This window comes from Ips typographus, linkage group LG14 (genome assembly GCF_016097725.1).
Source record: "Ips typographus isolate SLU linkage group LG14, UJ_Ityp_2.0, whole genome shotgun sequence".
Classification (NCBI taxonomy): domain Eukaryota; kingdom Metazoa; phylum Arthropoda; class Insecta; order Coleoptera; family Curculionidae; genus Ips; species Ips typographus.
Window position 1 is genome coordinate 2,417,723 of NC_138435.1, and position 25,187 is coordinate 2,442,909.

Below are 25,187 nucleotides of genomic sequence, written 5' to 3' on the forward strand. Positions count from 1 at the left end.
AAACCAGGGGAGAAGGTGATGCGACTTGAATGATAAGTAGAGGTGTGTATCAAAAGATTTTACTATCGATTAATTGAAAAATCACAACAAAATGGTGGAGATAAACCCTTAAATATATGTGCAAAAATCAAACAGTTCTTTGGTTTTAGAATAGAACATTATTAAGTTAATAAAATGCACACGAAACACAAAAAAATGCCTTAAAATTAAATAAATCAACACACATTTTTACTGAAAATAGTACATAAACAAGTGACAAACGTTCTATCAAAAAATGACAGCCATTTTGTTTTATAAGTATACACCAAACAGACTTAAATTTGACAATTGTCGCACGACACTCCATTGTTTACGATTAGCACGAACATTAGGTACAGGAGTACTGTGACGTCATCGTGGATGCTAATAACGCGATTTAATTTTACAATTTCTACACGGTTTTTGCGACTTAGTAGGTTTGTCACAAAATTCGAAACTAGACTATACAGGGTGGTCCAAATTGATTGTAAAAATAAGTCAAGAGTGGAAAGTACATTAAAAATAACACTTTCTAGTCTTTAAGTGTCCCACAATCAAATTTAGACCACGATTGTCACTCGTTTTAATTAAAATTTAATCACCAAACAGTTTTTTGCCCAACTCCATCAAGCGATGATTGCGGCAGACGCGCAACGCCTCCGCCTTTTTCAGCGCGTCGACGGCGTCGGCGTCCGCGTCCACCAAACGACACAAAAAGTCCTCGTAGGCCGACTTGACGTTGGCGGGCAACGCGCCCACCTTCACCTGTTTCAACAGTTGAACGATGCCCTCGGCCCACCCGGACTCGACGATAAACTGCCCGATCCACGGCAATTGTTGCAAGATGGCCGCGAGCGTTTGCATGCCCAGGAACCACAACTCCATCAGCTCCATCCAGTGCTCCTTGTACGCCAGACTGACCACCAGCTCGTTGGGATTCGATTCGTCGACGGTGTAGGCGTTCCAGAGGAAACGTATCGTCGACTGCACGAAACGGCAGATGGAGAAGTCGTTCTTTTTCAGCTTGTTGGGGAGCTGTTTGAGCAGTAGAAGTCCCAGGACTGTCAAGTTGCCGTGCAGCACCAGATTGTCTGGGGTGTCTTTGAGCTCTGGGAGGTTCTGCAGGGTGAACTGCAGGAGTTGGGTGCTGAAAACCGGACTGGATTCCACGTGTTTACCCTCCAGGACTGTGAGATTCATCAGGACGTTACAAAGACTGATCATTGCTAGACGGGAGTCGTTTATTTCCTCCAGAATTTCTGGGGTTAGTTCCGGTTTGGGTTGTGTGAGGGCTTTCAAACGTTCGGACCTCGGAATGGGGGGGCGTTTGTAGTTCACTTTAGTCCAGTAGTGTTCCAGGGCTTCCACAAGAATCCGGTCCCCCTGCTTCTGGAGTACTATGTTGCGCGTCTGGTCTTCCACCACCAAATGGCACAAAGCCGGCAAACTTACTCTCAACAACACAGTTTGATTGTTGAAAATTAATTGAAGAATGTGGGGTAAGAGTTTGTTGAGCTGCTCGCGCATCGTGGTGGGCTCCTGCGCTATCCAAACCATCAAAACGCGAACGCAAGCAAACACAAATTGGTCTTCTTGAAGCTTCCCAGCTAAAGGAGGTGAACCACCCAGCACAGCAACCACAGCACTGAAAGCCCCTTTCAAAGCTTGATACACGCTCTGTCGCTCTTTTTGCTCCAAATCCACGTTATCCAGAGTGCTCAGCGATTTTTCCAGAATGACAAAACAAGCACCAATCAGATTTTCTTTGGGTTTCAAGTCTTTGAATTTAACCCCTTCCAGTTGCATTCGAACCTCGATGGCAGCCAGTTGAGTTAACAGCAAGAAAAACTGTTTTCCTTTAACCTCATCCTGCAGCAAAATCCATTCAAAACCAAACAAATCCAGCATTGTAGCAGTTAGGATTAGGGCGGGGTCGCGTTGCTCGGCCCCCAAGCGACTTTGCAGTATATCACTCAAGCCCTTATACACACTTTGGGACCAATCCCCCTCGATTTTGGGGCTGCGACTCAAAATAGCGTTTAGACACTTAGCTAGTTGGAACTTGCGTTGATCCTGTTCAGTTGCAAAGTCCACCGCAATTTTATTGAGTAGTTTGGCATCAAATTTGAGTGGGACTTCACTGGAAACAATCAAAAGTGCCAAAACATCAAGAGCATCATCGGATTGAAAGCCAGAGTTGCTATAAATCCTGCTCAGCACCTCAACAGCTCCGGCTTGGATAAGAGCCTGGGGGACCACATTTGCAACCCCCTTTAAGCAGCTGAAGGCTTCCCGAACCGCAATCAAACTGTCACTGTCACTAGCATCGTCCGTTTGTATTAATTGCAGAAAAACGGGGATCAAGTCCAAAATTTCTGGTTTGGACACCAAATTGTCTTCGACACAAAACACGGTGAGAATGTTCAATGCCAGGGACTTGTAGATGTTGGGGGGGCAATCGATGGGCACGTTGTCCGTTAACAGTAAGCGGCGTAAAAAATCGAAACCGATCGCCTCAAAAATGGCTACTCGAGCAGCGGGCGTTGCGTGTTTGCCCTTCACCAGTTTGGTGACCATAAAAAGGGCCGCGAACTTTTCGTTGTCGCCCCCCGACGTTTTTAAAAGGGCGCAGCACTTTTTCACAGCCTCGGATACCTCGCCCGCCATTTTGTTTGCTAACACTAACTCAAAAGTCTGGAAACCGCGCGGCGTGTGTGGGTTTGTTTTTAAATTTAGATTTCCCTATATTTGGCGATTCGAATCGACTTACCGGCTATTTTTAGGTTTCTCCTGTCGTACTGCTGGTAAACGGTGCAGGAAATCTTCCTGTAAACCACTACCAAAAGTAGATCATCTCTTTTGCACCGGATCACAACAGACACTAAAAATAAAAAACCTTATTAAACACTGTGTCTGTAGCATTACTAAAACTATACTAAACACTGATATTTTACCCCAAAAACACTAAAACAAACCCCCCGAATTGGTTAGTTTTACCAGAAGGCAGCGTAGGACAAAACTAGGTTAGAATCCTCGTTTTCGTTCATCTTGTTGATGAAATTGCTATTTGTGGGGGTCTATGACGGCCGAAATTAATTAATTTTACTGGGATTTAATCATAAAATCATGAAATTACATCAAAAACTCCTAAAAAAACATAAGTGTGGTTATTTTTCCTAAAATCATCCCCCCCAAATGACAGTAATGACATTTCTCTGTCAGTGCGCACTTGACGTGACATTTACAAAGCAGCGTTGCCATACCTCGTAAGCAAACACAAATGTTTAAATTAAGTGGGACTTTTACCGACAAACCCGGTCTTTTTTAGTTTTAGTCGCAAAATGCGGTAAAAAAACGGATCGTCCCACGTAAATAAGTGAATGACATGTTTTCAAAGTGTACATAATTCTTACCTGTTCTTTCTCTATCCACACTTGTTAGTTATTTGATTTCATACGAATATTTTAATAGACTTGTTCTAAAAGAGCACTGAATTAAAAATTAAAAACAAACTTGCTTGGAGGTTAGAAAATAAGTAAACAAACTGACATCTGACATCAGGTTCTAGGGGAGGTAGCGGCAGCGGCGTTGCCAAATCAAAATACCTATTTAATGGCGACAGAATAATCCACAGACAAGCCATTTACTAGCAAATTTACTACCAGTGCCCTGTTAGTTTTACCGTTTTTCCGGCAAGTTGGCAACACCGGAGGTGTAGAACAAAGTTAGGTTAGAATTCTTAGGTCAGTGGTGTTTGTTTAAAGTTAAAAATTAAAGAAAAGCTGCCATGGGAAAAGGATCAAAAGATAAAAGAGATATTTACTATCGTAAAGCGAAAGAACAGGGATGGAGGGCTCGTAGCGCCTTCAAACTGCTGCAAATCGACGAGAAATTCGACATTCTAAGGGGCGCCACCAAAGCTGTGGATTTGTGCGCGGCCCCCGGCAGTTGGTCGCAAGTATTGTCCAGAAAACTGTACCTCAACGAGGAAGTGAACGTCAAGGAACCCACTCGTTTGTTTTACACCGAGGGCCCCCTGAGTGCGGCCAAGACCGACAAGAAACCGCCCCCTTGTAACGAGGATGTTAACATTGTTGCCGTTGATTTACAGGTACGTTTTACTCGTTTTACCTTGTGAGGGGTTTACAGTTGGTTTTTCCAGCCCATGTCGCCGCTTCCAGGAGTGACACAAATCCAGGGCGACATCACCAAGTACGCCACAGCGGTGGAAATAATCCGGCATTTTGACGGTGCCAAAGCTGACCTGGTGATTTGCGATGGCGCTCCCGACGTTACCGGATTGCACTGCATGGACGTGTACGTTCAAGCCCAATTGCTGCTAGGTAAACCATAGAAATAGCAGTAATAACATTATAAATCTCGATTCACCTGTCAATATGGAACTGTTTAAAGTGTCACTTTTTGACAGATTATATTTATCCGCGAGAGGGCGTTTTGCATGGCACACTAGTTTTGCTAAGCCACAGCCTACTATACTAGAAGATCCTTGTCAAAAATTCCAATATGGCAGTAGTGACAGTTTGTGGAGTTTTTTGAGGTTTAGATGAATTTTTACGGTTTAAAATCAACATTTGAGGCACGTGTATCGCGTAATCGCGCTGTTAATCTGGCTGAACGTCTCACTGACGAGTGGCCATCGTAACCATAACACACACACATTTGAGGTTATTTACGTTTGCTGCCTTCATAAGTTTGTCAAGCCGCATTGTAACAGCATTTCAAGAAAAAACCCAACCCTGTCAGTTTGTGGGGCAACACTACAGTGGTAAGTAGACTTATTAGGTACTTGTTACATGTGCTTGGGCTTTTGCTTACCTAGTTTCAAGGATTTACAAATTTTCTTGCATTGAACAGTATTTAAACTAGTTTGCTGTGTGTCTGTACTTTCCAGGACAAATATGTTCTAACCAATTTGTTTATACTGGACTTGATTGTTTATAAAAAGCTCTATCCATACATATCTGGCTTTCTAGTATATAAGGCGGTGGCTACAGCACAACATGCTATTTGTGATGCTATTTTAAGTGAATTATTTATCAAAACAATAATAGGCACCTTTCTAAGCTTTAAATAACTAAGGAAACTTACACCTGCTGTAGAAGTTACTCTTGGTTCACAATCTGGCCCCATATAACCCACAAAACTCAGGAACAACACAAATATGCCACTTTAACTTTACTGTTGTCACCTTTTTGTTATAAACAGTGCAAAATAACTTTTAAATTCAAAATGTCACAAATTGCAATTAGTCGTTTCCTTTCGGATCTAAACCCCACATGATCCAAAAAGGTCACGTGGCCAGCGTATAATTTTGTAATCGAGGGGTCATGTGATTTTTCGATAAATCAAGTGGCTCCCTGCGGCGGCGGATTCTTGACTTTTCAAACGTCAAATTTTGTTTATCTTAAAAATTGAGGTTAAGAATTTAGTTTTTTCTGGTAAACTAGCTTCCCGGTTACTTTTAAAAGTGCCTTAACAGGAGCGTTGCACATCACCTGCAACGTACTGAAACCTGGTGGGGCTTTTGTGGCCAAAATATTCCGTGGCAAAGACAACGACCTGCTAACCAATCAATTGTTGACCTTATTCGAGGAGGTGCACGTAACTAAACCGAAAAGTTCGCGCAATTCCAGCATTGAAGCTTTCGTGGTTTGTTTAAAGTATTCTCCCCCCGAAGGTTTCGATCCTGCTTTGATTACGCCTTATTTGGAGGTTTCTAACAAAGATTTCAGTCCCTTGGAAGGTTGGTAAGTGCCCCTCCCTTCGTACCTATATTGTATGTTTAAATTGCTTACCAGGCATCAATCGCACTTTGATTCCCTTTATCGTCTGCGGTGACACGAGCGCTTACGACTCTGACGTGACTTATCCACTGCAACTCGAAGGGGCCCCACCATATCAACACTCCCCTCCAGTGCAAGGCCCCTTAGGTTATCAACAGGAACTAGCCAAAAGCGATTTTTTGGCCAATTTAAGCAATTTAACCCTTCAAGATGACCCTTCTGAAGGTTGTACCCCAGTTTTGGTCTTGAAAACTAGCAACAAAGTTGTTTTCCCTTTAGGTCCCTACCTGGATCTGCTCGATAAAGTTGGTAGAGCAAAAAAGGGGAAAAACGAGCTGAAAAATGTCGATTTGAAATTCTTGACCGAACTGGAGTTTTTCAGTCACACGGACCCAGATCCGGACATCGCTCAGGCCATATTTGGGCAGGCGCACCTGGGCAATCTGTCAAATGTTCCCACTTGTTTCTGTTCTGATTTGTTTGATGAATAAATTGCCAGTTTTTCTGGTTAAATCATAATTGAGTAATGATTACTGTCACTGAGAGAAATCAGTCATTTTCCTGTCATTACTGGATAGTTTAGCTACAAGACAGTGAAGAAAGCACTCTGCTATGTTAAGCCATTTTGGAGTAGGAATTTTTCAAAATTGTGCGTGAGAGTTGGAGTGAGAGAGGGTAAAGGTTTGCCCTGTATCTGCGTAATCCACTGAAGAAAATTTGTGGAAAAATTCCTGGGGGTTGTACAGGGTGTGCATAGTAACCCTGCGCAAAAATCAGGTCCGTACTGGCCACGTAGGATTTTTAAAAAATTCTCTAAAATCACTTTGTATATGAAAGTTAGTCTTGAAGCCTCACTGGAACGTTCCACCCTGTATTTTTGTTATTTTAAGGCCTAAAATTCTGATTTTTTTTCTGGTTATACTAGAAGACTTACTTAACAACCCTGTGCCAGAAAAAATAGGAAAAAAAGCCAAAAAAGACCATATTTTCTAATAAACAGTGATAATTATTTAACAAGCCTGGCGAGGGCTGCAAAAACATGAAAACCGACCAAACTGCTCGTTATGGCTGAGTTTGAGGTTTTTCGTAATCCGAGGCGGTGCTTTCCAAGCTTTCCAGGGACGTGGCAGTGGATATTTCGTCTGGCAAAGTCATTCGTATCTTGTCCACGTTTGCGGGCCCCTCCAGATGGCGCTGACTAGGAAGCGGAGGTAATTCAGCTTCGGTGTGAGCCGCTACAAGCTGCGCAAATACGTTTGTTTCGATAATAAAAAAAAAAAAAAGTAAAAAGTATATTTTTTTTTATTTTTTTTTTTTTTGTTGTAAGTATATTTTGTGTCTAACCAATAGAAATTGATGAGAAATGTCATTACTGAAGACGTTTTTATCGGATTTTATCGATCTTCTTCTCTGAACTATCGTGGTGCCCATCTCTAGTGTCTGTGGCGGCCATTTTTTCTGTTAACGTCAACTTTTCCGTCATTTTTGATTTTTGACAATTTTTTTTTCAGCCGGCAACATCGCAAAGGCCACGTGGCACTGGACCAAAAAAAAGTCACGTGACTATGAGCTAAATGACGAAATGAAACTATAAAAAGTTTTTTTTTTGGAAATGCCCCTGATTTTTCAACTTGGCAACACTGTATAGTAAATAACTCACTTATTCGACTGTTTAGGTAAAAACGCTATACAGGGTGATCAAAAGAGAATTTAAAGGGCTACAAATTGGTATATTGAACCACCCTGTAACTGTCAAAATAACAGAGTTACGGGCTGTCACAGGAAAAACTGTCAAAATCAAATACAGCTCAGTTTTAACAGTAAATAACTCACTTATTGGACGTTTTAGGTAAAAATGCTATACAGGGTGGCCAAAAGAGAATTTCAAGGGCTACAAATTGGTATATTGAACCACCCTATAACTGTCAAAATAACCGAGTTACGGGCTGTCAGAGTAAAAACTGTCAAAATCAAACACAACTCAGTTTTAACAGTAAATAACTCACTTATTGGACGTTTTAGGTAAAAATGCTATACAGGGTGGTCAAAAGAGAATTTCAAGGGCTACAAATTGGTATATTGAACCACCCTATAACTGTCAAAATAACCGAGTTACGGGCTGTCAGAGTAAAAACTGTCAAAATCTAACACAACTCAGTTTTAACAGTAAATAACTCACTTATTGGACGTTTTAGGTAAAAATGCTATACAGGGTGGCCAAAAGAGAATTTCAAGGGCTACAAATTGGTATATTGAACCACCCTATAACTGTCAAAATAACCGAGTTACGGGCTGTCAGAGTAAAAACTGTCAAAATCAAACACAGCTCAGTTTTAACAGTAAATAACTCACTTATTGGACGTTTTAGGTAAAAATGCTATACAGGGTGGCCAAAAGAGAATTTCAAGGGCTACAAATTGGTATATTGAACCACTCTGTAACTGTCAAAATAACCGAGTTATTGACAATACAATGGAATAGTTTACAGGGTGATTCAATGAAATCCTTGTAACTTATTTAATTTTAATTTTATAAAAAAAAAAACAAATATGAATCAGTATACAGGGTGTCCCAAATTAGAGCAACAAACCAAACTTTTTTATTTTTTATTCGATTTTTGGAATCTACGTTAAATTCTAGGCCTACTTGATGTAAAATGTTTGTATCGATATTCAATTGTTTTTGCTCTAGCAGCCTTAGTTTCGACACGCAGAAATTCCCATTTTGAGCGAAATTTTGGTGTACTTTTCCAAAAAATCGTCCATAACTCGCTTATTTGAAGCATCCTGTATAAATACACCGTAATACAAAAGAAAGCTAATGAACGGGGCTATCACGTGACGTTGAGCGGGCACGACTATGTTGTCGCGTTTAGCCGCTAGAGGGCGTCAAAGTTGACTCTCGTTTTTTTGCAGTTTTTACTCAATATCTCAGGAACGTTTCGGGTTAGACGTTTGAATTTTCCACAAATGCACCTCGATGGGATGTAACTTTTACCTTCTATACACTTTTTTGATATCATGCACCGTTTGACCTTGAAAAATTAAAAACTAGAATTGTCAAGATTCAAGTAAACATTTTTTATTTTCAAAATTAAAAAAAAATAAATGTTAAAATAAAATTTAAATAACATTTTTTAATACTTTTTATTTTTTTTTTATTTAATTTTTCAAATTTAAAATTATTTTTAAATTTTCAGATTTTCCAATTTTTCCGGAAAAATTACCGAAAAATTTTCCAACCCTGGCTGAAACAGTAAAAGATATGTTGCGTGAAAAAAAATGCAATTTTTGAGCCGCCAAAGACGAAAAAGTCACGTGACTATAGAAAAAGGTAATTTAAGTTGTTTAATTCTAAAATTAGCTAAATGCAATTTTGACAGTGGTAAAAGTTTAAATTATAAAATACCCGATTTTGGAAATGAAATTTGTGACTTGGCAACACTGTATACGGACCAAAAAGTCTGAACTACGAAAAGACTCGAGCAATTACGAATGAAAAAAATCGTAAAATACAAGTCACTCGACGGAAAAATGGTAATTTTTAAGCTGGCAACACTGTACAGTCACGTGACTGCAAACGTGTAGTTTCAAGCGTAAAAATACGCCAAATCTAATTGGGACAATTGGCAAAGCAACTGAAACAGTAAAACGTAGGTTACGTAAAAAAAAAATGCATATTTTGAGCTGGCAACACTGTATGGGCCAAGGGACGCTGATCAAAACACCAGTCACGTGACCGTAAAAAGTCCGAACCTCAAAATCAGACGGAAAAAATTGTGACATCGCACACAGTGACGTAATCGCCATTTACTCCGATTTGAACCATATCTTAGGATGAGAAAGACAGAAAACGAAAAAAATATCAAGTAGGCCATATTTTTAGCGCGCTGTTGCCAAACGCCGTAAGTAAGTTTGTCGAGGGTATTGAATATTTGTGGCGTTTGGCAACAGCGCGCTAAAAATATGGCCTACTTGATATTTTTTTCGTTTTCTGTCTTTGTCCCGCGCATGCAATTACCTACGTTTCTCTGTCAGTTTCTATTGGTTAGACACAAGGTTTGGTTTGGCTAATATTATGCTCTAGAAACTACAAAAAAATAGCAAATTTAACAATTTGCCATGCAATAACTGGAAATAAAAGTAACATAAAAGCATACAGATTTGGATAATTCGAAATTATTCATTAAATTCCTTCTCTTTTTACCGTTCAATCGATAATTTTGAATTTTCCATAACTAAGAACCATGCGTAGATGATCGATTTAACAACATTGTCGATACTTAACTGATTATACTGTATGTATACGCTTTAGAAATTATCGATACTAGATATGCACGTCTTGACAACCCTAGAAATACAAAACATTGTAGCAGGGCCTAGGAGGGATGAAAAATTGTAACATACAGGGTTGTTCACGTTATTCGACTAGTAATATGATTTTCAGAATCTACGTTGAAAATAAAAGGTAATTTGATTGATGTTTGATAGATATTCGTTAATTTGTAAAAATGTACAACAAATGTTAGCATTTAAGCATTCAACTTTCCTTTGAGATTTACTGACAAAAAAAAAAGCACATTTTTGAAATCCTCTTTAAATTTCCTATCTAATGACATAAAAAACACTACAAAATCAGGTAAAGTCAAGGAGAACAGTTTGAAATGCCAGAAACCCAATTGGAAAGGACACTCAGTGACAAAATCGCTTATAAAACTTACTTGGAGTGAGAAAATTACTGTTTTAAGCACATTTCTGGAATCTTCATTAAATTTCCTATCTAATGACACAAAAACACTAAAAAATTGACTACAGTCAGGGAGAAAAGTGGCGTCAAAATTTGAACTGCCAGAAACACAGTTTGAAAAAACATTCAGTGACAAAATCACTTATAAAACCAACTTGGAGTGACAAAATGACTGTTTTAAGCACATTTCTGGAATCCTCATTAAATTTCCTATCTAATGACATAAAAAACACTAAAAAATTGAGTACAGTCAGGGAGAAAAGTGGCGTCAAAATTTGAACTGCCAGAAACACAGTTTGAAAAGACAGTCAGTGACAAAATCATCCAAAAAAACCCACTTGGAGTGAGAAAATGACTGTTTTAAGCACATTTTTGGAATCCCCATTAAATTTCCTATCCAATGACATAAGAAACACTAAAAAATTGAGTACAGTCAGTGAGAAAAGTGGCGTCAAAATTTGAACTGCCAGAAACACAGTTTGAAAAGACAGTCAGTGACAAAATCATCCAAAAAAACCCACTTGGAGTGAGAAAATGACTGTTTTAAGCACATTTTTGGAATCCCCATTAAATTTCCTATCCAATGACATAAGAAACACTAAAAAATTGAGTACAATCAGGGAGAAAAGTGGCGTCAAAATTTGAACTGCCAGAAACACAGTTTGAAAAAACACTCAGTGACAAAATCACTTATAAAACCAACTTGGAGTGACAAAATGACTGTTTTAAGCACATTTCTGGAATCCTCATTAAATTTCCTATCTAATGTCATAAAAAACTCTAAAAAACTTGGTACAGTCAGTGAGAAAAGTGGCGTCAAAATTTGAACTGCCAGAAACACAGTTTGAAAAGACAGTCAGTGACAAAATCATCCAAAAAAACCCACTTGGAGTGAGAAAATGACTGTTTTAAGCACATTTTTGGAATCCCCATTAAATTTCCTATCCAATGACATAAGAAACACTAAAAAATTGAGTACAGTCAGGGAGAAAAGTGGCGTCAAAATTTGAACTGCCAGAAACACAGTTTGAAAAAACACTCAGTGACAAAATCACTTATAAAACCAACTTGGAGTGACAAAATGACTGTTTTAAGCACATTTCTGGAATCCTCATTAAATTTCCTATCTAATGTCATAAAAAACTCTAAAAAACATGGTACGGTCAGTGAGAAAAGTGGCGTCAAAATTTGAACTGCCAGAAACACAGTTTGAAAAAACACTCAGTGACAAAATCACTTATAAAACCAACTTGGAGTGACAAAATGACTGTTTTAAGCACATTTCTGGAATCCTCATTAAATTTCCTATCTAATGTCATAAAAAACTCTAAAAAACTTGGTACAGTCAGTGAGAAAAGTGGCGTCAAAATTTGAACTGCCAGAAACACAGTTTGAAAAGACAGTCAGTGACAAAATCATCCAAAAAAACCCACTTGGAGTGAGAAAATGACTGTTTTAAGCACATTTTTGGAATCCCCATTAAATTTCCTATCCAATGACATAAGAAACACTAAAAAATTGAGTACAGTCAGGGAGAAAAGTGGCGTCAAAATTTGAACTGCCAGAAACACAGTTTGAAAAAACACTCAGTGACAAAATCACTTATAAAACCAACTTGGAGTGACAAAATGACTGTTTTAAGCACATTTCTGGAATCCTCATTAAATTTCCTATCTAATGTCATAAAAAACTCTAAAAAACATGGTACGGTCAGTGAGAAAAGTGGCGTCAAAATTTGAACTGCCAGAAACACAGTTTGAAAAAACACTCAGTGACAAAATCACTTATAAAACCAACTTGGAGTGACAAAATGACTGTTTTAAGCACATTTCTGGAATCCTCATTAAATTTCCTATCTAATGTCATAAAAAACACTAAAAAACTTGGTACAGTCAGTGAGAAAAGTGGCGTCAAAATTTGAACTGCCAGAAACACAGTTTGAAAAAACATTCAGTGACAAAATCACTTATAAAACCAACTTGGAGTGACAAAATGACTGTTTTAAGCACATTTCTGGAATCCTCATTAAATTTCCTATCTAATGACATAAAAAACTCTAAAAAACTTGGTACAGTCAGTGAGAAAAGTGGCGTCAAAATTTGAACTGCCAGAAACACAGTTTGAAAAAACACTCAGTGACAAAATCATCCAAAAAACCCACTTGTAGTGAGAAAATGACTGTTTTAAGCACATTTTTGGAATCCCCATTAAATTTCCTATCCAATGACATAAGAAACACTAAAAAATTGAGTACAGTCAGGGAGAAAAGTGGCGTCAAAATTTGAACTGTCAGAAACACAATTTTAAAGGACACTCAGGGACAAAATCGCTTGTAAAACCCACTTGGAGTGAGAAAATGACTGTTTTAAGCACATTTCTGGAATCCTCATTAAATTTCCTATCTAATGACATAAAAAACACTAAAAAATTGAGTACAGTCAGGGAGAAAAGTGGCGTCAAAATTTGAACTGCCAGAAAAACAGTTTGAAAAGACAGTCAGTGACAAAATCACCCATAAAACCTACTTGGAGTGAGAAAATGACTGTTTTAAGCACATTTTTGAAATCCTCACTAAATTTCCTATCTAATGACATAAAAAACACTAAAAAATTGAGTACAGTCAGGGAGAAAAGTGGTGTCAAAGTTAGAACTGTCAGAAACACAATTTAAAAGGACACTCAGGGACAAAATCACCTGTAAAACCTACTTGGAGTGAGAAAATTACTGTTTTAAGCACGTTTTTGGAATCCTCATTAAATTTCCTATCTAATGACATAAAAAACACTAAAAAATTGAGTACAGTCAGGGAGAAAAGTGGCGTCAAAATTTGAACTGCCAGAAACACAGTTTGAAAAAACACTCAGTGACAAAATCACTTATAAAACCAACTTGGAGTGACAAAATGACTGTTTTAAGCACATTTTTGGAATCCTCATTAAATTTCCTATCTAATGTCATAAAAAACACTAAAAAACTTGGTACAGTCAGTGAGAAAAGTGGCGTCAAAATTTGAACTGCCAGAAACACAGTTTGAAAAAACACTCAGTGACAAAATCACCCAAAAAACCCACTTGGAGTGAGAAAATGACTGTTTTAAGCACATTTCTGGAATCCTCATTAAATTTCCTATCCAATGACATAAGAAACACTAAAAAATTGACTACAGTCAGGGAGAAAAGTGGCGTCAAAATTTGAACTGCCAGAACACAGTTTGAAAAGACAGGCAGTGATAAAATCACCTATAAAACCCACTTGGAGTGACAAAATGACTGTTTTAAGCACATTTCTGGAATCCTCATTAAATTTCCTATCTAATGTCATAAAAAACACTAAAAAACTTGGTACAGTCAGTGAGAAAAGTGGCGTCAAAATTTGAACTGCCAGAAACACAGTTTGAAAAAACACTCAGTGACAAAATCACTTATAAAACCAACTTGGAGTGACAAAATGACTGTTTTAAGCACATTTTTGGAATCCTCATTAAATTTCCTATCTAATGTCATAAAAAACACTAAAAAACTTGGTACAGTCAGTGAGAAAAGTGGCGTCAAAATTTGAACTGCCAGAAACACAGTTTGAAAAAACACTCAGTGACAAAATCACCCAAAAAACCCACTTGTAGTGAGAAAAATGACTGTTTTAAGCACATTTTTGGAATCCCCATTAAATTTCCTATCCAATGACATAAGAAACACTAAAAAATTGAGTACAGTCAGGGAGAAAAGTGGCGTCAAAATTTGAACTGCCAGAAACACAGTTTGAAAAAACACTCAGTGACAAAATCACTTATAAAACCAACTTGGAGTCACAAAATGACTGTTTTAAGCACATTTCTGGAATCCTCATTAAATTTCCTATCTAATGACATAAAAAAACACTTAAAAATTGAGTACAGTCATGGAGAAAAGCGGTGTTAAAATTTGAGAAAATTACCTGAATCAACTCCTTTTGCGACTCTCTAGCTTCCAGCAAAAAGACGCTTTCCTTCACCTCCTTGCTGGAGTACTCGTGGATTTTGTCGTAGATCACTCCGTGCAATCCGAGCTCTTTCAGGAATTTGATGGTGGCCGGATCGGCGTTCTGATCGCCCCAACAGAATATTATTAGGTTGGCCCGTTTGGGTAACTCCACCTAAAAAATGGATTTTTGAGACAAAAATTACGGATAATACAGAAGGCGTTCCCCCAAAATTTGGAAGGGGTTGATTTTTCGGAAAAAAAAGCCAAAGAAGTGAAAAACAATTTTTAATTTTCGGAAATTATCTCAAAAACTGTGTTAAAAGCAAGCTTGAAATTGACGCCCTCTAGCGGTCAAACTACCACACCAATGATTTTTTTGAATGCACCGTTGAAAGGCTTTTGGTCTGGACTGTATTTTACCTTCAGTGACATTTTGTCGTAACTGTCAAAATAATTGAGTTATTTTCGGTTAAAGTAAAAGTGGTTAAATCACTTTGAAGGTTTGTCAAGCTTGACTTTGACGCCCTCTAGCGGCCAAACGGCGTCGCCGATTAACTGAAATGGGCATATTTTTGGAAAGCTTACGATCTGAGCTATCTTTTCACTTCAATCACTTTTGGTCGTCAACTGTCAAATAAGCAAGTTAAGGACACTTTTTGGAAAAAGTGCACCCAAAATTTCGCTAAAATTAGGAAATGCCGCGCAGTTTATTTAATTTAATAAATATGGCAGGAACCCTTTTGTCACTGGAATATAATGACCTTATTAACTTTAACAATTCTACTTATTTAAGGTGCCCGCTTATTATTATTACAAATTGAGATGTGCATTCAGGATGTCCGTAAATCAATTTTGTTTTTTAACGTTGGAGTGATACTGGGGTCAGTAAAATCACTTGTAAAACCCACTTGTGTGAGTGAGAGAATGACTGTTTTAAGCACATTTTTGGAATTCTCATTAAATTTCCTATCTAATGACATAAAAAAACACTAAAAAATCGAGTACAGTCAGGGAGAAAAATGGAGTTAAAGTTTGAACTGTCAGAAACACAGTTTGAAAAGACAGTCAGTGACAAAATCAGCTTTAAAACCCACTTGGAGTGAGAAAATTACTGTTTTAAGCACATTTCTGGAATCCTTATTAAATTTCCTATCTAATGACATAAAAAAACACTAAAAAACTGAGTACAGTCAGGGAGAAAAGTGGCATCAAAGTTTGAACTGTCAGAAACACAGTTTGAAAAGACAGTCAGTGACAAAATCATCCAAAAAAACCCACTTGGAGTGAGAAAATTACTGTTTTAAGCACATTTTTGGAATCCTCACTAAATTTACTATCTAATGACATGAAAAAACACTAAAAAATTGAGTACAGTCAGGGAGAAAAGTGGAGTTAAAGTTTGAACTGTCAGAAACACAGTTTGAAAAGACAGTCAGTGACAAAATCAGCTTTAAAACCCACTTGGAGTGAGAAAATTACTGTTTTAAGCACATTTCTGGAATCCTTATTAAATTTCCTATCTAATGACATGAAAAAACACTAAAAAATTGAGTACAGTCAGGGAGAAAAGTGGAGTTAAAGTTTGAACTGTCAGAAACACAGTTTGAAAAGACAGTCAGTGACAAAATCAGCTTTAAAACCCACTTGGAGTGAGAAAATTACTGTTTTAAGCACATTTCTGGAATCCTCACTAAATTTCCTATCTAATGACATAAAAAAACACTAAAAAACTGAGTACAGTCAGGGAGAAAAGTGGCATCAAAGTTTGAACTGTCAGAAACACAGTTTGAAAAGACAGTCAGTGACAAAATCATCCAAAAAAAACCCACTTGGAGTGAGAAAATTACTGTTTTAAGCACATTTTTGGAATCCTCACTAAATTTACTATCTAATGACATGAAAAAACACTAAAAAATTGAGTACAGTCAGGGAGAAAAGTGGAGTTAAAGTTTGAACTGTCAGAAACACAGTTTGAAAAGACAGTCAGTGACAAAATCAGCTTTAAAACCCACTTGGAGTGAGAAAATTACTGTTTTAAGCACATTTTTGGAATCCTCACTAAATTTACTATCTAATGACATAAAAAAACACTAAAAAACTGAGTACAGTCAGGGAGAAAAGTGGCATCAAAGTTTGAACTGTCAGAAACACAGTTTGAAAAGACAGTCAGTGACAAAATCATCCAAAAAAAACCCACTTGGAGTGAGAAAATTACTGTTTTAAGCACATTTTTGGAATCCTCACTAAATTTACTATCTAATGACATGAAAAAACACTAAAACATTGAGTACAGTCAGGGAGAAAAGTGGCATCAAAGTTTGAACTGTCAGAAACACAGTTTGAAAAGACAGTCAGTGACAAAATCATCCAAAAAAAACCCACTTGGAGTGAGAAAATTACTGTTTTAAGCACATTTTTGGAATCCTCACTAAATTTACTATCTAATGACATGAAAAAACACTAAAAAATTGAGTACAGTCAGGAAGAAAAGTGGAGTTAAAGTTTGAACTGTCAGAAACACAGTTTGAAAAGACAGTCAGTGACAAAATCAGCTTTAAAACCCACTTGGAGTGAGAAAATTACTGTTTTAAGCACATTTCTGGAATCCTTATTAAATTTCCTATCTAATGACATAAAAAAACACTAAAAAACTGAGTACAGTCAGGGAGAAAAGTGGCATCAAAGTTTGAACTGTCAGAAACACAGTTTGAAAAGACAGTCAGTGACAAAATCATCCAAAAAAAACCCACTTGGAGTGAGAAAATTACTGTTTTAAGCACATTTCTGGAATCCTTATTAAATTTCCTATCTAATGACATAAAAAAACACTAAAAAACTGAGTACAGTCAGGGAGAAAAGTGGCATCAAAGTTTGAACTGTCAGAAACACAGTTTGAAAAGACAGTCAGTGACAAAATCATCCAAAAAAAACCCACTTGGAGTGAGAAAATTACTGTTTTAAGCACATTTCTGGAATCCTTATTAAATTTCCTATCTAATGACATAAAAAAACACTAAAAAACTGAGTACAGTCAGGGAGAAAAGTGGCATCAAAGTTTGAACTGTCAGAAACACAGTTTGAAAAGACAGTCAGTGACAAAATCATCCAAAAAAAACCCACTTGGAGTGAGAAAATTACTGTTTTAAGCACATTTCTGGAATCCTTATTAAATTTCCTATCTAATGACATGAAAAAACACTAAAAAATTGAGTACAGTCAGGGAGAAAAGTGGAGTTAAAGTTTGAACTGTCAGAAACACAGTTTGAAAAGACAGTCAGTGACAAAATCAGCTTTAAAACCCACTTGGAGTGAGAAAATTACTGTTTTAAGCACATTTCTGGAATCCTTATTAAATTTCCTATCTAATGACATAAAAAAACACTAAAAAACTGAGTACAGTCAGGGAGAAAAGTGGCATCAAAGTTTGAACTGTCAGAAACACAGTTTGAAAAGACAGTCAGTGACAAAATCATCCAAAAAAACCCACTTGGAGTGAGAAAATTACTGTTTTAAGCACATTTTTGGAATCCTCACTAAATTTACTATCTAATGACATGAAAAAACACTAAAAAATTGAGTACAGTCAGGAAGAAAAGTGGAGTTAAAGTTTGAACTGTCAGAAACACAGTTTGAAAAGACAGTCAGTGACAAAATCAGCTTTAAAACCCACTTGGAGTGAGAAAATTACTGTTTTAAGCACATTTCTGGAATCCTTATTAAATTTCCTATCTAATGACATAAAAAAACACTAAAAAACTGAGTACAGTCAGGGAGAAAAGTGGCATCAAAGTTTGAACTGTCAGAAACACAGTTTGAAAAGACAGTCAGTGACAAAATCATCCAAAAAAACCCACTTGGAGTGAGAAAATTACTGTTTTAAGCACATTTCTGGAATCCTTATTAAATTTCCTATCTAATGACATAAAAAAACACTAAAAAACTGAGTACAGTCAGGGAGAAAAGTGGCATCAAAGTTTGAACTGTCAGAAACACAGTTTGAAAAGACAGTCAGTGACAAAATCATCCAAAAAAACCCACTTGGAGTGAGAAAATTACTGTTTTAAGCACATTTCTGGAATCCTTATTAAATTTCCTATCTAATGACATAAAAAAACACTAAAAAACTGAGTACAGTCAGGGAGAAAAGTGGCATCAAAGTTTGAACTGTCAGAAACACAGTTTGAAAAGACAGTCAGTGACAAAATCATCCAAAAAAACCCACTTGGAGTGAGAAAATTACTGTTTTAAGCACATTTTTGGAATCCTCACTAAATTTACTATCTAATGACATGAAAAAACACTAAAAAATTGAGTACAGTCAGGGAGAAAAGCGGCGTCAAAGTTTGAACTTCCCATCACTAGAAAGCACTTACCAGTGACGGATGACGTAACAAGTCTTCGGTGTGCACGTTGATTCCCAAAATTTCGGTCAACAAAGCAAATTGGGTGGCCGCTTTGATCGACCAACATCTGGGATCGGCGTAACGCGGATAAATTTCGCTCTCCCCTATTGTCAGGAACATTACCGGGTACTTATTCTGTTTCAGGCGCAGAACTTGGCAAATGTCCGGATTGAAACAGGAAAATATTATTCTACGGTCACCGCCAAATCTAAAAATTAGACAAACTCATACAGGTGTGGTAAATCCAAAACAGAGTATAGGAAAACCGTGTAACGGACAGAGAAACGTAGGTAATTGCATGCGCGAGACAAAGACAGAAAACGAACAAAATATCAAGTAGGCCATATTTTTAGCGCGCTGTTGCCAAACGCCGTAAGTAAGTTTGTCGAGGGTATTGAATACTTACGGCGTTTGGCAACAGCGCGCTAAAAATATGGCCTACTTGATATTTTGTTCGTTTTCTGTCTTAGTCCCGCGCATGCAATAATGTACCTTTCTCTGTCCGTTACGCGGTTTTCCTATGGTCGCTTTTGGATTTACCACACCTGTATGTGCGCACAAAAAAGTACAAATCCGCATTCGTTTTGACCTTCCATGGAGTCCAACGAGTTTGACGTCACAATGACGTAATTTGAGCAAAGCCGTAATTGGACCAACTGTCAAATTACGTCATTGTGACGTCAAAAGAGCTCTGCTCGCTCTATGGAGCGTGAAGAGCTGCCTTTGTTTCGGTTATTAATTCTGAACCAGTTTTTGAACATTTGCACTAGAATTTGTATAGGTACATTTTTGGAATCCTCGTTGAATTTCCTATCTAATGACATAAAAAACGCTACAAAATCAGGTAAAGTCAGGGAGAAAAGTTTGAACTGTCAAAAACACAGTTTGAAAAGACAGTCAGTGACAAAATCGCTTGTAAAACCCACTTGGAATGAGAAAATGACTGTTTTAAGCACATTTTTGGAATTCTCATTAAATTTCCTATCTAATGACATAAAAAACGCAACAAAATCAGGTAAAGTCAGGCAGAAAAGTGCTGTCACAGTTTGAACTGTCAGAAACACAATTTTAAAGGACACTCAGGGACAAAATTGCCTCTAAAACCCACTTGGAATGAAAAAATGACTGTTTTAAGCACATTTTTGGAATCCTCATTGAATTTCCTATCTAATGACATAAAAAACGCTACAAAATCAAGTAAAGTCAGGGTAAAAAGTGGTGTCAAAGTTTGGACTGCCAGAAATACAATTTTAAAGGACACTCAGGGACAAAATCGCTTGTAAAACCCACTTGGAATGAGAAAATGACTGTTTTAAGTAGGTATGTGAATCGGTACATAGCAATACTGATCCCATCCGTGCGGATGGATTAAATAATCAGTTTCTGAACGGTTCAGAAAAATGAACTCAAACAAAGCTAACAGCATTCTCATTACATCAGAACGAATATGGAAAATTTTGATTTTTATACCTCAAAACCACTTCCAAAATGGTGTCCAAGTACAAATTTAAATCGGTGGGATGGTACAGTTCGTAGGAACCGTCTTCCAATTTCATTGTCCATTTGATTTCAATGTTGAATCCCACGTGAATATTCAATGTTTCCAATGCCTGTTGTAGAGTAGGAAAGGGCTGGTGATCCTCAAGTTCTTCATCGAAAAATCGCGGATTTTTGGTTTTTCCTTCGGTCAAGTGGTAAACCTTCAAAATACAGAGTTGGTTTCAATTCAAATAGGAGGGAGGTAGATCGCCCAAGTGTTTTGCTGTACACCCTCGAGGGTATTTAAAGTTTCTCGAACTGGGTGACAGCTACTGTCAGTTTGACAACGGGAATGGATTCCCCGTCCCCAAGTTAGTCGAAAACGAGTACCATCAAGCCTGGGCTATTTTAATCCAAAATGGCGGAAATTGCAAATAGCACCCTTTTGGCGCCATTTTGAAATTTTCCAAAAAAATCGAGTTCGGGCTGGTTTTCTACTGATTCGATGATGGGGAATTTAGTGGTGACGTTTATTTTCCGGTAGCTATTGCGCAAACCTGAATTTTTCAAAGTTTCTCGAACTGGATGACAGACACGTCAAATCTGACAGCGGGAGTGGATTCCCCGTCCCCGAATTAGTCGAAAACGAGTACCATCAAGCCTAAGTGAAATCTGACTGGTTTTGACGTCAAAGTGACAGATTAACAATGATGCATTTCAGACGTTTTTTTATCTAAACAAAACAGTCACGTGACATGCATTTTGCAATTTAAGTTTGTACAACTGTCCAAATTGAATTTATCAATTTTCCTAAAGTTTAGACCGCGTTTTTAAGGTCACGTGACTGTTTTTGACAATGTCAACTGGTCTTTACAGTGTTGCCAGCTCAAAAATTTAATTATCTCAGTCACGTGACGTGTACTATGCAATTTAAGTTTGTACAATTGTAGAATTTGACAAAACAGTCACCTGACCTTAGAAAAACAATTTTAGGCTTTCCTCACAAGCAGGTCAAATCGAGAGGGATAAAGTCAGGTTGTCACCTAACCTAAAAAGGTTTTGCCTTAACCTAACCTAAAAACTGTCAGGTGACTTTTAAAAAAAATGAATTTTAAGCTTTTGGGTCTTCAAAATTTTGGAAAAACAATCACGCAACCAGAGAAAGGCTCAAAATGTCATGTACAAATAATTAATCATGTCATGTGACCAAAAAAACAATTCAAGGCTGTATTTCATCAAAATTTATCATTGTCCCAATACCAGGGCCCCATTCTGAGGCAGTTTAAATAATTTAAAGGCATTTCAAGGTAATATGAGACATTTTGAGGTATTTTAAAGGCATTTCAAGGTATTTTGTATGCAAAAAGGCATTTTCGTGTACAAAAAACTATGGGCAATCTACCCCTGCTTGAAAAAAATAAAAAAATTTAAAACCTTTAACAATTTCAGTTGTTCCAAAGTGAGCTCCTTCAAAGGCAATTCCAGCATGTCTTGATCAGTTAAATCCTTTTTCTTTTTCATAGAAATGCACACGTGAAAATCGTGGTAAATTATGGGCACTAGATCCTTGCTCAGCTGCACATCAAACTCGACAAAGTCAGCTCCATGCTCTATGGCATTTTTCAGGGAGGCTATAGTGTTTTCTCTAACTTCCGCGCAATTTTGCACTTTATTTTTAAAACTAGATCCCGACCCACGATGGCCCACATCCAACCCTGATCTAGTTTTCTTCCAGTGTCTGGCATAAGAAACACTCATGTCACACTTATAAGCGGGCAGGGCGGATATAATTAAATAATCCAGCCTTAATTCCCCTAAAGGTCGGTGTTTTGTGCTGGTTACTGGTAAAATTATGTTGCCTTCTGATGACTGAAGAGCTGTAGGCAGTAAATAACTGAAACCCGCATGGTAAGGTGGTTCATTCTCTGCTGCACGAGAGGAGTAAATGTAAAAATCCAATAAATATGCAACATTCTGGGGGAATAGTACAGTAATTTGAAACACAATCATGTCATTTTTTTTTATTTCAACCCCAAATTGACTTTGCAATTTAAAAGTGGGATCAGGATCATTCAAAATGGCTACTTCAGTAAAGGAGGATTTTGCACACTCTAAACCTTCTTGAGTGTCACTTAGAGACTCTTCTAAAGCCTCCGACATGGACAAGGGTGTGCTCGCTAAGTGACTTTTTAGATTAACGGGAGTGACTTTCATAAAAACCTGCCTACTCAAATACTTGGGTCTCCATAAAGTTAAAGGGTTTCTGCACAATTTCAGTTGTACTGCTGTTTCTTTAGACAGCCAACCTCTATCAATCTGTTTGTTACCCCCATAACAACCATAACATTCTACCTCACTTTCTACAGTTGGGGAGACCCCAGTATAATCAATAATCCTAGGCTTAATGTTAGTTTCCCAGTTTCTTACCATCACTTGTATCCCAGATTCAATTAAAACACAAACACAGTACCTGTACAGTATCTTTCTCTTGTCAGGAATTTCAATCACAGCGGACCAGACGTTTGACTCTTCCTCTTGTTGTAAAGGCACAGATTTTTCTGGGTTCCAAGCGCCCAACTGTAGCAAGTCCCCAACTACACAAACGCATTCGTCTTTTTTCAATTGAGGCACTTTCACTCTAAACAGCCAGGATCTAACTGTCTGGTGCAGTGATGTATCTGAACTACCATCCACCGATGCATCCCCTTTGCCAGCTCTGATATTGGCATTTTCCGGGTCTTCCAAAAAGAACCAACGTTGCATTTTGACTCACTTTTTCCAAACTAAACTACAACAGGGAATAGAAATAAACTGGCATCTTACCAAAAATTTGCCACAACTCAAGGGCTGGAACTGGCACTAATTTGATGGGCAAACTGGATTATTTTACACGCACTTTCCACTGCAACAGTCTGGAACTGGATGGTTCCTGAACTATTTTATGAGTAAAACTGATAATAAGATAATAAATAACAACCTGATAACAAACAAACTGAAGTGACAGGTGACAGTTAACTGTCTCTGTCAGCTTGTTTTTCTGCAACAGCGTTGCCAAATTTGAGGAAACCCCTTCAGGTTGGATATTTGGCAGAAATTTGTATATAAAACTCTACACAACGCTCTTTATTTATTAAAGCAACACAAGTATGTGCCTAATACATACAGGTGTGGTAAATCCAAAAGCGACCATAGGAAAACCGTGTAACGGGCAGAGAAACGTGGGTAATTGCATGCGCGCGAGAAAGACAGAAAACGAAAAAAATATCAAGTAGGCCATATTTTTAGCGCGCTGTTGCCAAACGCCGTAAGTAAGTTTGTAGAGGGTATTGAATACTTACTAGACTAGAAAAATTGACAACTTTCAGACTGATTGACAGATAAACATTACGTCTACTATCAAGTGACGTCATTTGTTAACAACATGGCAGTTTGGAAAATAAAAAATTTTCAATTGAAATTTCTTGACAATTCTAGTTTTTTATTTTTCAAGGTCAAACGGTGCATGGTACCAAAAAAGTGTATAGAAGGTAAAAGTTGCATCCCATCGAGGTGCATTTGTGGTAAAAATTTCAACCCACTAACCTGTAACGTTCCTGAGATACGGAGTAAAAACTGCAAAAAACTAGAGTCAACTTTGACGCCCTCTAGCGGCCAAACGGGGCAACTTAGCCGTGCCCGCTCAACGTCACGTGATAGCCCCGTTCAATAGCTTTCTTTTGTTGTACGGTGCGTTTATACAGGGTGTTTCAAATAAGCGAGTTATGGACGATTTTCTGGAAAAGTGCACGGAAATTTAGTCAAAATTGGGAATTTTTGGGGCCTACTATACTAACGGCGACCATTTTGAATTTTGTTCAATCAAAGTGACTTTCTTAACTAATTGCAACCTGGGGAACACAAATCTGACGTCCATTTTGCTTTAATTGATACCGTTTCGGAGATGACCTTGAAATTATGTCAATTTTGACACTTTAGGGCGTGGCACCCTAGCAAAATGACATTTTGACAAATGACATTTTACGTAATTTTTGTACTATTAACCTTAAGGTATTTAAGCAGTTGAGGTTAATTTTGAAAAAAAAAATTTTAAAAAAAAAAATCAGAAGGTATCACCCTTGAAAATTCTTGACAATTCCAGTTTTTAATTTTTCAAGGTCAAACGGTGCATGGTATCAAAAAACTGTATAGAAGGTAAAAGTTGCACCCCATCGAGGTGCATTTGTGGTAAAAAAAAAAACCTTTCAAACCTCTAACCTGAAACGTTTTTGAGATATTGAGCAAAAAACGAGAGTCAACTTTGACGTCCTCTAGCGGCTAAACGGAGCAACTTAGCCGTGCCCGCTCAACGTCACGTGATAGCCCCGTTCATTAGCTTTCTTTTGTTGTACGGTGTGTTTATACAGGGTGTTTCAAATAAGCGAGTTATGGACGATTTGTTGGAAAAATGCACCAAAATTTCGCTCAAAATGGGAATTTCTGCGTGTAAGGCTGCTAGAGGAAAAACAATTGAATATCGATACAAACATTTTACATCAAGTAGGCCTGGAATTTGACGTAGATTCCAAAAAATCCAAAAAAGTTTGGTTTATTGCTTAAATTTGGGACACCCTGTATACTGATTAATATTTGGTATTTTTTTTATAAAATGTAAATTAAACAAGTTACAAGGATGTTAAAAATTCATTGAATCACCCTGTAAACTACTCCATTGTATTGTCAATAACTCGGTTATTTTGACAGTTACAGGGTGGTTCAATATACCAATTGGTAGCCCTTGA

At 37.5% G+C, this 25,187-nt stretch overlaps 3 protein-coding genes across 7 annotated transcripts; 1 reads left to right on the forward strand and 2 right to left on the reverse strand.

Annotated features, from left to right (window-relative positions):
• Window positions 1-43: 43 nt before the first annotated feature.
• On the reverse strand, window positions 44-4,290 carry Neurochondrin (neurochondrin). Of its 4 annotated transcripts, none has more exons than XM_081992079.1 (3): window positions 4,150-4,290; window positions 2,789-2,899; window positions 44-2,712 (listed from the first exon to the last, which is right to left on the reverse strand). In XM_081992079.1, exon 3 carries the CDS (start codon window positions 2,683-2,685, stop codon window positions 613-615), a length of 2,073 nt encoding a protein of 690 aa, XP_081848205.1. In that variant the 5' UTR covers window positions 2,686-2,712; window positions 2,789-2,899; window positions 4,150-4,290; the 3' UTR covers window positions 44-612. The 4 variants fall into 4 exon arrangements, with proteins under 4 accessions (XP_081848205.1, XP_081848207.1, XP_081848206.1 ...); XM_081992081.1 differs by lacking the exon at window positions 4,150-4,290 and adding an exon at window positions 3,016-3,199; XM_081992080.1 differs by lacking the exon at window positions 4,150-4,290 and adding an exon at window positions 2,973-3,199.
• Window positions 3,693-6,341, forward strand: LOC145737418 (tRNA (cytidine(32)/guanosine(34)-2'-O)-methyltransferase-like). Its single transcript, XM_081992088.1, has 5 exons — window positions 3,693-4,129; window positions 4,181-4,361; window positions 5,519-5,782; window positions 5,838-6,047; window positions 6,102-6,341. The coding sequence occupies exons 1-5, from the start codon at window positions 3,806-3,808 to the stop codon at window positions 6,311-6,313; spliced, it is 1,191 nt and encodes a 396-aa protein (XP_081848214.1). The 5' UTR covers window positions 3,693-3,805; the 3' UTR covers window positions 6,314-6,341.
• A 466-nt stretch (window positions 6,342-6,807) lies between these two features.
• On the reverse strand, window positions 6,808-23,390 carry LOC145737411 (glycerophosphocholine phosphodiesterase GPCPD1). 2 transcript variants are annotated; one of them, XM_081992077.1, is made up of 6 exons: window positions 21,844-23,390; window positions 20,401-20,630; window positions 18,901-19,138; window positions 14,502-14,699; window positions 10,110-10,172; window positions 6,918-7,064 (listed from the first exon to the last, which is right to left on the reverse strand). In XM_081992077.1, the coding sequence occupies exons 1-5, from the start codon at window positions 23,170-23,172 to the stop codon at window positions 10,149-10,151; spliced, it is 2,019 nt and encodes a 672-aa protein (XP_081848203.1). In that variant the 5' UTR covers window positions 23,173-23,390; the 3' UTR covers window positions 6,918-7,064; window positions 10,110-10,148. The 2 variants fall into 2 exon arrangements, with proteins under 2 accessions (XP_081848202.1, XP_081848203.1); XM_081992076.1 differs by lacking the exon at window positions 10,110-10,172 and having other exon boundaries at window positions 6,808-7,064; window positions 21,844-23,387.
• Window positions 23,391-25,187: the final 1,797 nt, after the last annotated feature.